Raw genomic sequence first — 15919 nt, 5'->3', positions numbered from 1 at the left:
TTCTCTCACTCTCGGCTGAACCACAACGCTCTCTCTCTCTCTCTCTCTCTCTCTCTCTCTCTCTCTCTCTCTCTCTCTCTCTCTCTCTCTCCTTATTATTTTAGTGAGCCCCTAAAACTAATATATATTATTATACTATAATTTCCAAATACAACCTAAATACAACACATATAAATATAAATATCTTATATAAAATTTTGGGAGCTTTTTTGATAAATCCACTTTCTAAGAACTTTATTCCATCAAACCCATATTCTTTTTAACTATTCCATTAGGTCCTATTTAAGATAAGAAGACCAAAATACCCTTTTCATATACTTATGTTCCATTTAGTTCACATTATTTTCTTATGTTTCAATAAGTCCTATGGGTGACATAATTACCAAAATACTCCTAATGTAAATGTTCACACTGTCAATGTGAATGTTCATATCGTCAATATGTAGGGGCCCGGCCCATGTCGATCCTCATAGGTGCTCGGAAAAATTCGAGTCGGGCCGGGCGTTGACAATGTGAATATTCACATTGACATATTAACATTCACATTAATAGGAGTGTAAAATTGGCCCACGTCCCGTGGCGGCGCAAAACCCGCCCGCGACCCATGGGCAGCCCGGGGCGGGCCCGGTCCGGCCCGTTGACAATGTGAATATTCACATTGACATGTTAACATTCACATTGATAAGAGTATACAATTGGCCCACGGTCCATGGGCGGCCAAAAGCCCGCCCGCGGCCCGGGGCGAGCCAAGTCCGGCCCGGCCCGGCCCGTTGACAATGTGAATATTCACATTGACATGTTAACATTCACATTGATAGGAGTGTAAAATTAGCCCGCACCTCGTGGCTGCCGAAACCCGTCCACAGCCCGTGGGCGGCCCGAGGTGGGCCCGACCCGGCCCCGCCTATTGACAATGTGAATATTCATATTGATATGTTAACATTCACATTGATGAGAGTATAAAATTGGCCAGCGGCCTAGGGCGGGCCTGACCTGGCCCGTTGACAATGTGAATATTCACATTGACATGTTAATATGCACATTGATAAGAGTATAAAATTGGCCCGCGGCCCATGGGCGGCCAAAAGCCCCCCCGCGGCCCAGGGTGGGCCCGGCCCTATTCGTTGACATTGTGAATATTCACATTGACGTGTTAACATTCACATTGATAGGAGTGTAAAATTAGCCCGCGTCTCGTGGTTGCCCGAAACCCGCGCCATGGCCCGTGGGCGGCCCAGGCGGGTCTAGCCATTTTTTTTTAATTCTTTTTAATTTTTTTTATCAAAGTTTTATTATTTTCCACAAAAAAAGACACTAGGCCTCGGCGCGGGCCGAGCTTCGGATCAAGCCTTGAATGGGCCTTAACCGGGCCGATAGGCCGGGCCGGGCTTCAAAGTGATGGGCCCAGGCCCTAGCCTAGGGTCTCGGACTAGGCTCGAGCCTGGGCTCAAACGAGCCTTTCCCGGGCCGGGCCGGGCCGGCCCACGAGTTAAAAAATTAGGCTCAGGCTCTAGTCTTGGCACAAGGATATTCGGGCTTTGGACAGGCTGATGGATCGAGCCTCAGGTCGGGCCGGTGGGCTTGGGCCTAGCCTCGAGCTTAGGTCGGGCTTGGGCGGGCCTGACCATTTTTTTTAATTCTTTTTAATTTTTTCTACCAAAATTTTATTATTTTCCACAAAAAAATACATTGCGCCTCGGGCGGGCTAGGCCTCAGACTGAGCCTTGAATGGGCCTTAAGTGGGCCGATGGGCGGGGCCGGGCTTCAAAGTGATGGCCTAGGCCCTAACCTAGGGTCTCGGACATGCTCGGGCCCGGACCCAAACGAGCCTGCCCCGGGCCATGGGCGAGCTTCGGTCAGCCCACGGGCTGCTGGCCAATTCTACATTCCTATCAATGTGCATGTTAACATGTCAATGTGAATATTCACATTGTCAACGGGCCGGCCCGGGCTTACCCCGGGCCGCGGGCAAGCTTCGGGCAGTGGGCAAATTTCATATTCCTATCAATGTTAATGTTAACATGTCAATGTGAATATTCACATTGTCAAGGGTCGGACCAAGCTCGCCTCGGGCTGCGGTCGGGCTTCAGGCCGCCTACGGGTTGTAGGCCAATTTTACAGTCTTATCAGTGTGAATGTTAACATGTCAATGTGAATATTCACATTGTCAACAGGTCGGGCCGGGCCCGCCCCGTGCTGCCCATCGGCCGTGGGCGGGTTTCGGGTAGCCACAAGACGCGGGTTAATTTTACACTCCTATCAATGTGAATGTTAACATGTCAATGTGAATATTCACACTGTCAACGAGTCAGGCCAGGCCCGGCCCGGGCCGCTGGCCAAGCTTTTGGCCGCCCATGGGCCGCGGGCCAATTTTATACTCTTATCAATGTGAATATTAACATGTCAATGTGAATATTCACATTGTCAACGGGCTGGACTGGGCCCGCCCCGGGCCGCCCATGGGCCACGGGTGAGTTTCGTGCCGCTACGGGACGCGAGCCAATTTTACACTCCTATTAATATGAATGTTAATATGTCAATGTGAATATTCACATTGTCAACGGGCCGGGCCCGCCCCGGCTTGCGGGTGGGTTTTACATTCCTAGCAATGTGAATTTTAAAATATGAATGTTCACATCATAAAATTGCTAACCATTCAGAAAATATTTATAAGGGTATCAAAATTAAATATAAGGGTATAAGTGTCCAAGAAAATAGTATAAATCAAGAAAAAGGAATTTATGGAATAAAACTATACATACATGGGACTAAATGGGTTAAAAAATTCATTCATAGATTTCTTGGGTTAAAACACTTCTAAATGGGATTATCAATAAAAATCTCTAAAATTTATATAAATAATTTCCTTTTTATATATATAAAAATATATAAATATAAATATTCAGATTAATTATACATAATTAACTAACACATTAAATTAACTAAATAAAACATTAAATTAATTAAATACCACATTAAGTTCTCATGTAGCCATGTAATTAATAAAGTCAAAAATAAAATAAAGTAATAATAATAAATAATGACTTACGAAAAATCAAAGTCGCTACACTTAATTTGATTTTAAATTATTCTTTCAGATGTAAATATGATTTGATATTAGACATATTTTAAGAATAAATATACAATTTCTTAATTGAAGTTTTAGAATATTAATAAATATGCCAAATATATATTCATATTTTTTTTATTTTGGTTATAAAAATTTATACAATATTGTTATCATTTTAAAAAATAAATGAGTGATGTGATGGTTGGGTATGAGCCAAAATGATTATCTAAAAATTGGATGGATATATAGCATAAAAATCATCTAAATCCAGTTTCGGCACTACTTTTAGTATTTGATCCAGTATTAGCTTATACTCATCATAATTTAACAAATTATTAAACATAAACTTAAATTGATTATTATTAACTATTTTCACTAATTGACTGATCAAATTTTGAATTGAGCCTAAGGTAAGAGTAGAACAAGCTCTATATTTTAGATTGACCCAATATTATATAATTTTTTCATACATAAATATACTTAATTATTTGTATAAATTTTTTTACAAAAAATAAATAAATATGCCAAAAATATACATACATTTTCTTATTTTGGTTATAAAATAATCATAATATATTTACCAATTTAAAAAAAAAAAAAGTAGGTTAAGTGATCAAGAATTAGGTATGAATGAAGACAATTCTTCAAGAATTTAATTGTTGGCATAAAAATTGATCTTAATCTAACTTGTAAACTACTTGTAATGGTTAATGCAAATACTATCCCTCTAATTAGTTCACAATATTCAAAACCTGAGAAATTATAATATAATTTAAACATAAAATTTAAATTGATTACTGCCAACTATTTCTATTAATTGATTGATCAAAATTTTAAGTATGGTCCAAAGTATGGTTAACAAGGTTCATATTTTAGGTTGGCCTTGGATAATTTTTTGATACATAAATACACTTAACCATGTAATAATTTTAAATATAAATATAAAATTCTATCAAAATTTTAAATTTTTAACTATTCATAAACATCTACATATTTATTAATTTATTTTTAAAAAATACTAACATATATTTATTCATCAATTTAATAAATAAACGAGTTAATTGATTTATACTTAGGTATAGACTAAGACAATTATTTAATGATTAGGTCATGGCCAAGTTGAAATAAATGTCGAGTCAATTAGATTATGTTATTTTTAGTGTCTAACACAACTATAAATTCTCAAATTAATTTTTATATATTTTATTATAAAAAATAGTAACATATATTTATTTAACAATTTAATAAATAATTGAGTTAAGTGGTTCATTCTTAGATATAGACTAAGACAATTCTCTAATAATTAGGTAATGACCAAGTTGAGACAAATGTTGAGTCAATTAGTTATGTCACTTTTAGTATCTAACACAATTATAGAATCTCAATAATTTTAAATATACATATAAAATTTTATCAAAGTTTTAATTTTTTTAATAACTATACATAAATATGTACATGTTTATTATTTTATTATAAAATATACTAACATATATTTATTTACCAATTTAATAAATAAATGAGTAAAGTTATTTATGCTTAGACATAGATTAAGACAATCTCTAATGATCCGGTCATTGTCAAGTTGAAATAAATGTTGAGTCAATTAGATTATATCACTTTTAGCATCTAGTACAACTATAAATCCTCAAGGCAATTCTTATGTATTTCATTATAAAAAATACTAACATGTATTTATTCACTAATGGTGGTGCTACATAAACCAATTATTAACTAGTGTACTAACACTAGTTATGACATTATTATTGACCCTACTCATTAATCATATTACAAATACCAAAAATCTCTTAAATTATGTCATATCATCAATTAGTACACTAATTAATACACTAATTTGTGCATATAGCTTTATTCATTCACTAATCTCCTTTGGGAATATCACTTTTCAGCCTAAAAGTAAAAAATCATTAAAAAAGCCAAAAATCTAACAAGCTATACCAAAAAAAAAGGGGGGGGGGGGTGTTAAGAATTTCCTTTTCTCTTTACTTTTTGTATATCTTTTCGTAAAAAATTAAAAAGTCACCCCAAACATACTAATTTTTTTTTATTTCATATTTAGCTGAAAAACTAAATACTTACTAAAATAGCTTATTCCCGAAGGCATAGATTAAGGCAATTCTTTAATAATTAGGTCATGACCAAATTGAGACAAATGTTGAGTCAATTAGAATATGTCACTTTTAGTGTCTAACACAACTATAGAACGTCAATAATTTTAAATATACATATAAAGTTTTATCAAAGTTTTAATTTTTTTTAATAAATATACACAAATATGTATATGTTTATTATTTTATTATAAAATATACTAATATATATTTATTCACCAATTTAATAAATAAATGAGTAAAGTTATTTATGCTTAGACATAGACTAAGACAATCTCTAATGATTCGGTCATGGCCAAGTTGAGATAAATATCGAGTCAATTAGATTATGTCACTTTTAATATCTAACACAATTATAAATCTTGAAACCAACTCTTATTCTTTTTTATTCGTGAATTATGACATACAAGAAACTATAATTTTATGCCTAAGTAGACATATTTTTAAACTTTTACAAAATAGACAATAGATAGTTAATAAATTGACAAATATAATTTATCATATGATTGGGTTATTTTTGACATAAAATAAAGTAAATTGCAAAACTTATAAGACAAAATGCTTTTATATTTCATTGTAAATATATTTTTTTGTAATTTTATTGCACCTTTTTGAATATGCATTCTACCATAGTTTTTTTATTTCTTATAAATAAATTTATGTTATTATTTAATTTGCAAAATTAATTTTTAATTATTTATTTAAACACGTGTATGGCACGAGTATTATGGTTTATAAATAATTTTAAAAATTACACCTGTGCTATGAAGATCCATTAACTAAAGGTGAGTGAGAGAAAAATAAGAAAAATAACCCAATATGAGATGCCAAAATTAGCGATTATGTGAAAATCTAAAAGTCATACTTGGCAGGTAAATGTTGATTTCAAGAAATATAAGAGGATAAGGGTCACTAATAATTCATTGTTTGTCATTTTCATTTTGTTATTCAATTTTTTAATTTAAACAAATTTTGTTAGATTGAGTTTCACAATATATATATATATATATAAATAATTACTATTATATGTCATACTAAAAAACTTGTAATTAGTAAATAATAATAATAATAATTGAATTTCATATAATTTACGATATCATCTAATATATGACAAATTAAAATTATGCAAATAATAATGTATTTATATTTTATCATAGGTGTAGTTTTTGTTTCTAAAAATAAAAAATACAAATTGCAATTTTTTAATTTATCATAATTTTTGTTAAAGTTTTACTAATTACATTATGATTGTTATTGTTATTTAGAACTTAAAACATTGCATTAATGGTAGGGAAAAAACCACCAGAAAAATTGTCAGAAAAATAGTTAAAATTTAATTAATTTGTTTTCTTACTGTTTAATTTTAATTTTAAAATTAATTATTAATTATTTATATAAAACCGTGCCTGGCACGAGTATTACGTTAGTCTTTTATGAAATTACATTCAATTTAGTAAATTTAATATAAGTTTTACTTTTACTTTTAATTGAATTTAATGTTTTTTTTTGTCTATTATTTGAGTTAATCTCGTAAAAAATTGGTCATTTTTTGATAAATCCCCTTTTAAGTGTTTTATTCTATTTAACTCATATTCTTTTTGAGTATTTCATTAAATCATGTTTAATGTAATATGACCAAATTATCATTTCAAATTTTTTCGCACATGTTTCCATTTTGAAACTAATACATAGCGATAGTCTCTTATTTTTTGGAGAAAATCTCTCCATCATTCTAAAAAGAAAAATCTTTCCCTTATTCCATTGAAAAAATCTCTTATTTATTCTAAGGAGAAAATCTCAACCACATTCAATGGAGAAGATCTCAAATTTTGAATTTTGAACATTTTTATAATTTGAGAAATTTAAAAATAACGCAACAAAAAATTTGAATAAAAATCAAAATACAATATGAATGTTCACAGTAAATAATAAACATGCAATTAACTTTTGAAAAAATAAAACCCATATTAAAGTACAATGTGAATGTTCACAATAAACAACAAATACACAGCTAACCTTCAAAAAAATAAAATTTATATAAAAATATAATGTGAATATTTACAATTTATAATTAACACACAACTAGTCTTAAAAAAAAACTCCTACTAATGCAAACATTTACACTGCAACGTAAAAATATAAAATAAAATTGAAAAAAGTGAAAATCGACTTTTTTAATTATTCAATAGTAACAAAAATAATTGTTTAACTAACAAACATAGTAACAAAAACACCAAACACACAATTAACTTTCAAAAAAGCAAAACTTGTACCTAAATACAATGTGAATATTCATAATTTATAATTAATATATAACTAGTTTTAAAAAAAATAAAACTCATACCAATGTGAAGATTCAAACTACAACGTGAAAACATAAAATAAAATTAAAAAAAGTAAAAATTGACTATTTCGATTGTTCAATAGTAACAAAAATAATTGTTCAACTAACAAATATAGTTAAAAAAATAAATAACAAAATACAACTAACTTTCAAAACAACATTAAAAAAATTAAAAAAAAAAACTCATACCAAAATACAATGTGAATGTTCACAATTTACAATTAACATATAACTAACCTTAAAAAAACTAAATTCATACCAATGTGAATATATACATTGCAACATGAAACTAAATTGAAAGAAAAAAAAATTGATTATGAACATTGACTATTTCGATTGTTCAATGGTAACAAAAATGATTGTTCAACCAACAAACATAATATAAAAAAAAAAAAATACAACTTTCGAAAAAACTTTAAAAAAAAAAAAAAAAAAAAAAAAAAACATCATACCAAAATACAATATGAATGTTTACAATTTACAATTCACATACAACTAATCTTAGAAAAACTAATTTATACCAATATGAACATTCACATTGCAACATGAAACAAAATTGAAAGAAAAAAAAAAGTGATTATTTCAATTGTTTAAGGGTAACGAATGATATGTGAACATTCACATCTTGAAAAATATATAATTATATCCATATCTATATTCCAACACTTATTTCTTAGACTTTCAAATAATGTGAAATGTGAACATTCACACTGATTGATAAAAAAATAGAAACAATGGCAACAATAGAATTAGAAATTAAAAAAAAAAAAAAAATTATCACCCACATCCCCATCTTCATCATCATTTTTATCATTATCACTATCATTAACAATCTATACAATTTCATCATTTCATCAATCCAAATCATAGCAAAATCACTCTTGAAAAATACATAACAAAATTGATTGGACGTAAACAGAGTTTCGACTTACAACAATAAAGAAATATAGAGTTTTGAATACAGAGCAATAATGGATGAACACAGAACTTTAAACACCAAGTGACAAATGGAGGAATACAAAATTTCAGCATAACAATGAATGAACATAATATTATTTCACCATGTGTAAACTTGAGTTTCTAAACACTACCAAATAGAGAGTTTCAAACCCTAGCACAATGAAACAATATCACAAATGTAAATGAAACTGATCAAAAAGAAAAAACGGAAATAATAGTAACTACCAAATAGAGGTAGTAACAAAAAAGAAATGTATATATCCTTTTTCTATATAATATATGTCAATAGTAGACATAAATGTACAATGGGTCTGGCTTTGGTCTAGTCCGCCATCGGATTGGACCGGGCTGTTGGGCTCGTGGGGGCCCACTACAGGTTTCGTTTTGAAAATCTGAACCGTTCAATATGTAGAACTCGTCGAGTACTATATGCTTATGAAAAATCACGTTGATCGAATATCGATAGCTATGTGATCAAATCAGTTTTGTATAAAAAAATGGACGGTGAATAAATTAACGGTTGATAAAAAACTGTTTTGATCACATAGCTATTGATATCCGATCAACGTAATTTTTTACAGCCATATAGTACTTGACGAGTTCTACACATTGACGGTTCAGATTTTCAAAACGGGACCCGTGGTGAGCCCCCACGGGCCTAACTACACGGTCCAGTTCGATGGTGGACTAGACCAAAGCTAGGCCCATGTACAATAATCCAACAAACAATACAAATTAGGAAAAAATGATCTCATGAAATAAAAATATAAATACATGAGACTAATTAAGTTATATTTTTCCTTGATAGACTTGTTAAATTAGAACACATCCAAATGAGATTTATCAATAAAAAACCCAAAAAAGTAAAATAATAAAATATAATTTTATAAATTATAAGGAAATCAAATTAAATTGAAATCAAATATTTTTATAAATAATTTCATTTAATAGATATTAGTTTCATTAAATTTAACTTATGAACAAAATTTTAATATTTTTTTTTATATAAATTTGTTATTTTTAGTTAATAGTGAAATTTTTTGACATAACACGTTAACATGACACGAATCAGACATAGACCGAAAATGACACAATACGATAATACAAAATAATAATCGAGTTGGGTTGGTGTTAAAGTAATTTTGACACGACACAAACACAACCCAACAACGCCCACCCCTAAATGCAACCACTAATCATGAGAGATATAGTCAAGACCTCGTTATACTATGGCCTCTTTTGGAAACAAGCTAAAAAGCAAAAGTCAACTTTTAACCTATTTTAAGTTACATTATTTTTCACATTTTTTACACTTTTTTTTTTAAAAAAAAAAAAAGACAAAAAGAAAGAAATCAACTTCTAACTATTTTCCTAAACCATGCAACATTTTTTTTTTTCTAATTTAAATTGATATACTTACGGCGCACAAGCATAAAAAATAACTACATCGAGATGTTCTTATAATCGAACTCTTATTTTTCTTTTCTCTATCTATTTTCTTCCAATGAACCAAAAAAGCAACTCAGAATCATTTTATTAGTAAAACTATAATATTTTTCTACACTGATAAAATTAAAATGAATCACAAGCAATTGATCACGAACTGTTGGATAATTTAATTCTGCGATTAACCTCCTTTTCCAACTCATCAAGCCCTCCCACTTCCTCAAGTTCCTGCACCACCACACACAACAATATTCAACCTCATTCCCTCAATAAAATTTATAATTTAGGCCTCGTTTGCGACAAATTTTTTTATTAACTTTTTAATTTTTTTGACTAAAATGTGATATAAAAAAAATTAGTATGTTTGAATAGTTTTTTGACTTTTTATGAAAAGATGTGCAAAAAGTAGAGAGAAAATGAAATTTTTAACTTTTTGATATGAGTTGTTGATTTTTAATTTTTTTTAATAATTTTTTGACTTTTTGAATAAACCGATCGCTTTCCAAACGAGGCCTTAATTTAACAAAACAAGGATTCTATCCAAAATCTTCTTCCTCTTTGCACACTGTAATAAAAATCTGAAAATATGATGGTGTAAGTGAGACTACATAGAACGAAGAAGAAAAATTCTAGATAGAAGATGTCATTATTGAACAAGTAAATAAATGAAAATAAACAAAGAACTAAAAATAGAAGGAGAGGAGAGGATCACCGACCTTGGGTCCCAAGAACAGTCCATATGGGACTCCGTTGAACTTGTCTGAATGGTGGAGCTACAAAAACAGACATTCGAGTCAAAAAAGATATTGGACGTTTAGATTCCATTACCCAAAAAATAATCATTAATTATTGCATTATACAAATAGCGTATGTATAGGCGTATGTATAGGTGTAGATGTATACCTGGTGAGCCGCGGCGACTCTTCGGAGGTAGGGTACGTTGGCAATGGGGCCCACCGGGAATCTTTTGTGAACGAGACCGTCGTGAACGAACATATAGGCCATCCCAAACACTGTAATTCCAAGACCCTGCAAATATTACATACAATAAAAAAATCATTTACCCCATGTAAATCTAATTCCTTTTTTATTTTCTACTACTCTGTTTAATTTAATCTTTTAAATTAAAAAGGATAAAGTAGACTCACACCCCTTAAGTTTATCTTTATTATAGTTCTCCTTCTCACCTTTTAGAAATTACATCTCCTCATGAGGTTTAAAGTTTCATTACAGATTTTTTCTTTCAGCAATTTAATTTTTTTAAACACCAATTTTGTCTTCACTAGGTAAATTACATTGACACTCCTCACATTTTAAAAATTACAATCCCTTCCCTAAGGTTTAAAGTAACATTATCAATTGCCCCATCGGTTAGTATTAGTTGGAAAAAATATTAATTGAAAAAAATTGTTAGTAAAATTTTAAAATTCTGTTTAAAAATCAACATAAACTTATTTTTTAAATTTACGTTTTTTTCCTCAAATTTACAAGCTGAGACCAATTTATAAACCAAAAAAATTATCAAACAAGTTTTTATGACAGTTTTTTAAATTTTTGTAAATATAAATTGAAAACTGAAAACGAAATGGTTACCAAACAGGTCTCAGATAAAAACGTAGAGATTAATAATTAATAATTTAGATTAAAAAAGTAAAGATTTTTATTTTATTTTATTTCCATTTTTTACATATCTTCTGATAAAAACGTTAAAAAGTCATTCCAAATATATTAATTTTTTGGTAAATTATAAATACACCCCTTGAAATTTGATTAAAATACAAATCGTCCCCTGTGGTTTTGAAAGTTACATTTCATCCCCGAGGTTTCTAATTTCATAACAAATCGCCATTTTTATTAATAAATTATCAAATCAATTAATAATTTTTAATAATGTTAAAAATATATTTCAATTAATAATATAAGTAATTTTATTGTTGTATATGAGAACAATTATGAATTTCATTTTTTTAGTTAATTCTGTTAAATAAAAATTCCTAATAATAGGGTATTTGTAATTTTTCAAATCACATAGGACAATCTATATTTTAAGCAAATCTCAAGAGTGTGTATTTGTAATCTACACTATTTTTTTTATCTCATATTTTAATTAAAAAAATCAAAAAGTTATGAAAATAACATGTTATCAAAAAGTGATTTTGGGAAAAATTTTCTAAAAAATTTATTTGGTTTGTAAATTTTTCAAAACAATTTCCAAAATCACTTTCTTTCTCTTACCTATCAATCAATCACTTTTTCTCTCTCATTTCTCTTTCTCAATCACTTTTTCTCTCTCACACACATCTACTCAATTATAACAAAATATCAAATCATTCCAAACTCCCAAACTTCAAAACTATTTTCAAAATACGCAACCAAACAAACCAAAAAAATTTCTAAACTCTCTCCTCAAAATAATTTTTAAAAACTACTCTCCAAAAACCAAACCAAACCAAACCAAACAAACCTTTTATGTTTGGGATGTTGGTTTGATGTTATTTTAGCCCCTCAAAAAAAAAAACTAAAAAGTTAATAAGATAAAATGTCACACCTAAACTATTATTATTTTATTTTTTCTTTCACGAAAGTCAAAAAAATAAAAAAACTCATCCTAAAGGAGACCTTTTAGCTATACGCTAAAATAGTTAAAAAGTTAAAAAATCAATCCATATCTCAAACGAAAGCTTAACTTACCTTTTGATATCTTTATAGAAAATTATATAAAAAATAAAAATAAATAATAAGATTTAAATAAATAAAAATCTCAAACCCCTTTAACTATGGTTTTGCTAACATTTTGGAGCTAAATAATCATGAAAAGACAAAATAAGTAATATAAGTCAATAAGACAAAATATTTTTTTTACCTATAATCATTACACTTTTTATCTCACAAAAGTAAAAAAAACTTTCAAACAAAAATCAAACGAGACTAAAAAAATTAAACTAAAAAAATCAAAACATAAAAAAGTTAGCTAAAAAAGCCAATAACAAACGAACCCTTAATAACGTGTGTTAATAAAGAAAATAAAATATTAGAACTCCCAATTTTTTTACTACATAAATAATCAAATATTTCACAAAATAAAATATGATCAGTATAGAATATTTAATTATTTATTTAATAAAAAATTTGATATCACTAAATTTCCCGAAATAAAGGAATGGATTTACTGATATTCAGGCAGTAATTGAGAGAGAGACAGAGAGAGAGACAGAGAGAGAGAGATTGGAGATACTAGAGAGAGAAAAAGTTTTACTATATACGTATGGAGAGAGAGTGACAGAGAGAGAGAGAGAAGAGAAGTATACAGCTCCGAAACAGAGACCAGGAACAAGGCCTTTGTGGAAGAAACCGTAGGAGAGGAGGGCAATGGCAGGAACGGCGTTTATAATGGCAAAGACGTCGTTCAGCTCAAAGGGTCCTTCTCTTGGTTTATGGTGAGACTGCAATTAAAATTGTTGATCAGAATTGAGAAACCTGTATCTCACATAATCAACAACTCTCAAAATCCTCCATCGGAAACCTGAGAAAATCGAGGATAAGAAATCAAAAACCAACCTCGTGCATATGCCATAACGAAGCGTGCCAGAGCGCCCTGTGAGCCCATCTCGCCCAAAACTCCATCCCCACCTGGAAATTCCAACAATAACCCCCAATTCTATTAAGAAAAAATCAATCATACCAACAACAACTCTTCTTCAAATCTGACTACTTACAGCAGCGCCCACTGAGAGAGCAAATGTACCAAACATCTCCGAGAAGGGGACCTCTCCACCCTAAAACCACAAAACAGCTCTAATTTATTCTCTGTTTGTTTACATGGAATCATGTTTCCTGAGAAAATGTTTAAAAACAGAGAATACCTCCATTTGCCAAGAAAATCGATAATAAACAGCGAAGACCGCCATGGAAGTAATACCAAAACTAGACATGACTGCGGCGACAAGGTAAGTAAATCGCTCTGAACTCTTCCTGGCAAGCTTCTCTGCCAAGCGTGCCGCCGAGATCTGTTTCTCAATTTCCTCATGCTCACCCTCCTCTTCGTTAGTTTCAACTTGGGTATTCAATTTCTTGTCTTCCACCACGAAACAGACCGTCGTCGTTGTCTTCCGACCAGACCGAAGCATCGTATCGAACCGGCGAATTGGCAAAGAGAATAGATAAGTGGGAGTGATGACGGAATTGGGTTTTGGACAGAGGAATGGGTTTCGGCCCAAACGGAAGGACCGAGAGCTTGGGCAGACAGAAAATCCGGCCGCCATGGACGGTGGAGGTCGTAGTTTGGCAAGCTCAGATAGAGGAGAGAAGAAGAAGAAGAAGAAGAAGAAGAAGAAGAAAGAAAATTTTTGAGGGGAGGGAGGTGGGTTGGGGGAGATTGAAGTGGGGCTTGGTATACGTGTGGGTGTGTGAATGTTAAGTTTGGCCGGGGGTTCAATGCACGTAGACCACATGTTCTCTTCCAATTAAATACTGGTACAACATACTCAAAACAAAAAAGCTAAACACAACAAAATGGTCCTAGCTGTCCGCAGAATCACATGATCGCCACTGATTTAAAAAATAATAATGAAATAAAATGATGCCTCGTTTGTAACATGTTATTTTAATAATTTTTTAATTTTTCTATATTAAAATATAAAATAAAAAAATTAATATATTTAGAATTTTAAATTTTTTTTTTTTTTTTTACAAAAATATGTGCAAAAAGTAGAGAGATAAATTTTTTTTTTGACTTTTTTTATATAGTTTAACTTTTTAATTTTTTTAATGACTTTTATTGAATGTTGCTAAGAGGTGTTTTGGAAATACAATTATAAATTGTTTTTTGACTTTTAATCTATTTTGAGTCACATCACTTCTCATATATTTTTTTATACGTTTTTAAAAATAAATGAATAAAAAAAATTAACTTTTAATCATCTTTTTAAAACACTTCTAAATAAAGGCCTTATTAGCTATAATGGTATATGGTGTCATTTGTCAATAAAATATAATAAATATATTAAGTTGACAAAGCATGTATCACAAATTCAATAATCAGTTGTGCTACGTAGTCCAAAATACTTGGGCTTGAATGGCCCATATTTTTTTTTCCCCTCTTCTTTCTACTCAGTTTCCTCTCTCTTTCTCTCAAATAGAATTCTACAATCCAAAACCAAGATCCAAAATCAATCCCAAAATAAAAAAAAAAAAAAAAAAACAGAATCTAAATCAAAAAATCAAAAAATCAAAATCAAAATCAAAATCAAAATCAAAAAAAACCCAAATCTATACAAATATTCCAAATATACACAAATCAAAATCAAAATCAAAATCAAAATCAAAATCTAAAATCAAAATAAAAAACAGAGGAAGAAGGAGAAGAGCAGAGGAAGAAAGAAGAAGAAAACAGAACAAGAAGGAGAGGAGGAAGAAACAGAGGGAAGAAATAGAGATCTGTATATACATACACACAGATCTGTGTATATACAGATCTATACAGCCCATCGTTCCTCCAATCTATTGTCTCCGTCATCGCCCATCGTCTCCGTCTTTCTTCCTCCAGCCCATCACCTCTCTTCCTCCCTCTCCTCTTTTCCCTCTTCCCTCTTTGCTCTTCCTTGTTTCAGCGAGAAGAAAGAGACGAGAAAATATATATATATATATATTCAAAACGACGTCGTTTTGAATTTCGGGACAATCAAGCCTCGAAATTTCGAGTCCTCAAGTATTATTCTTCAATAATATTGTAGTTCTTACAAAAAATTAAGATCATTGATTAGGTGATGATTTTGCCACATGATAATATTACTATTACATTCTATTATTCTATTAAGTGATGTTAGGAAAATACTTGAGACCTCTACAAAGAAAAAAATAAAATAAAATAAAAAACTCACAATTTGAATAATGTGGTATGATACGTTTCCTCTTTCTGGATCTTTAACACTTCTCTCCTGTGTGAATGTTAGTTGTCAGTATTGTATTTAGATA

At 30.4% G+C, this 15919-nt stretch overlaps 1 protein-coding gene across 2 annotated transcripts; it reads right to left on the bottom strand.

Annotated features, from left to right (window-relative positions):
• Window positions 1–10005: 10005 nt before the first annotated feature.
• On the bottom strand, window positions 10006–14501 carry LOC114310406 (beta-carotene hydroxylase 2, chloroplastic). 2 transcript variants are annotated; one of them, XM_028256386.2, is made up of 7 exons: window positions 13810–14501; window positions 13663–13722; window positions 13505–13576; window positions 13255–13389; window positions 10850–10975; window positions 10663–10719; window positions 10006–10174 (listed from the first exon to the last, which is right to left on the bottom strand). In XM_028256386.2, the coding sequence occupies exons 1-7, from the start codon at window positions 14395–14397 to the stop codon at window positions 10097–10099; spliced, it is 1116 nt and encodes a 371-aa protein (XP_028112187.2). In that variant the 5' UTR covers window positions 14398–14501; the 3' UTR covers window positions 10006–10096. The 2 variants fall into 2 exon arrangements, with proteins under 2 accessions (XP_028112187.2, XP_028112188.2); XM_028256387.2 differs by having other exon boundaries at window positions 13272–13389; window positions 13810–14469.
• Between the last annotated feature and the right edge of the window lie 1418 nt (window positions 14502–15919).

Source organism: Camellia sinensis, chromosome 1 (genome assembly GCF_055761805.1).
Source record: "Camellia sinensis isolate YWXY chromosome 1, ASM5576180v1, whole genome shotgun sequence".
NCBI lineage: Eukaryota > Viridiplantae > Streptophyta > Magnoliopsida > Ericales > Theaceae > Camellia > Camellia sinensis.
This window is presented reverse-complemented; position numbering and strand designations above follow the sequence as displayed.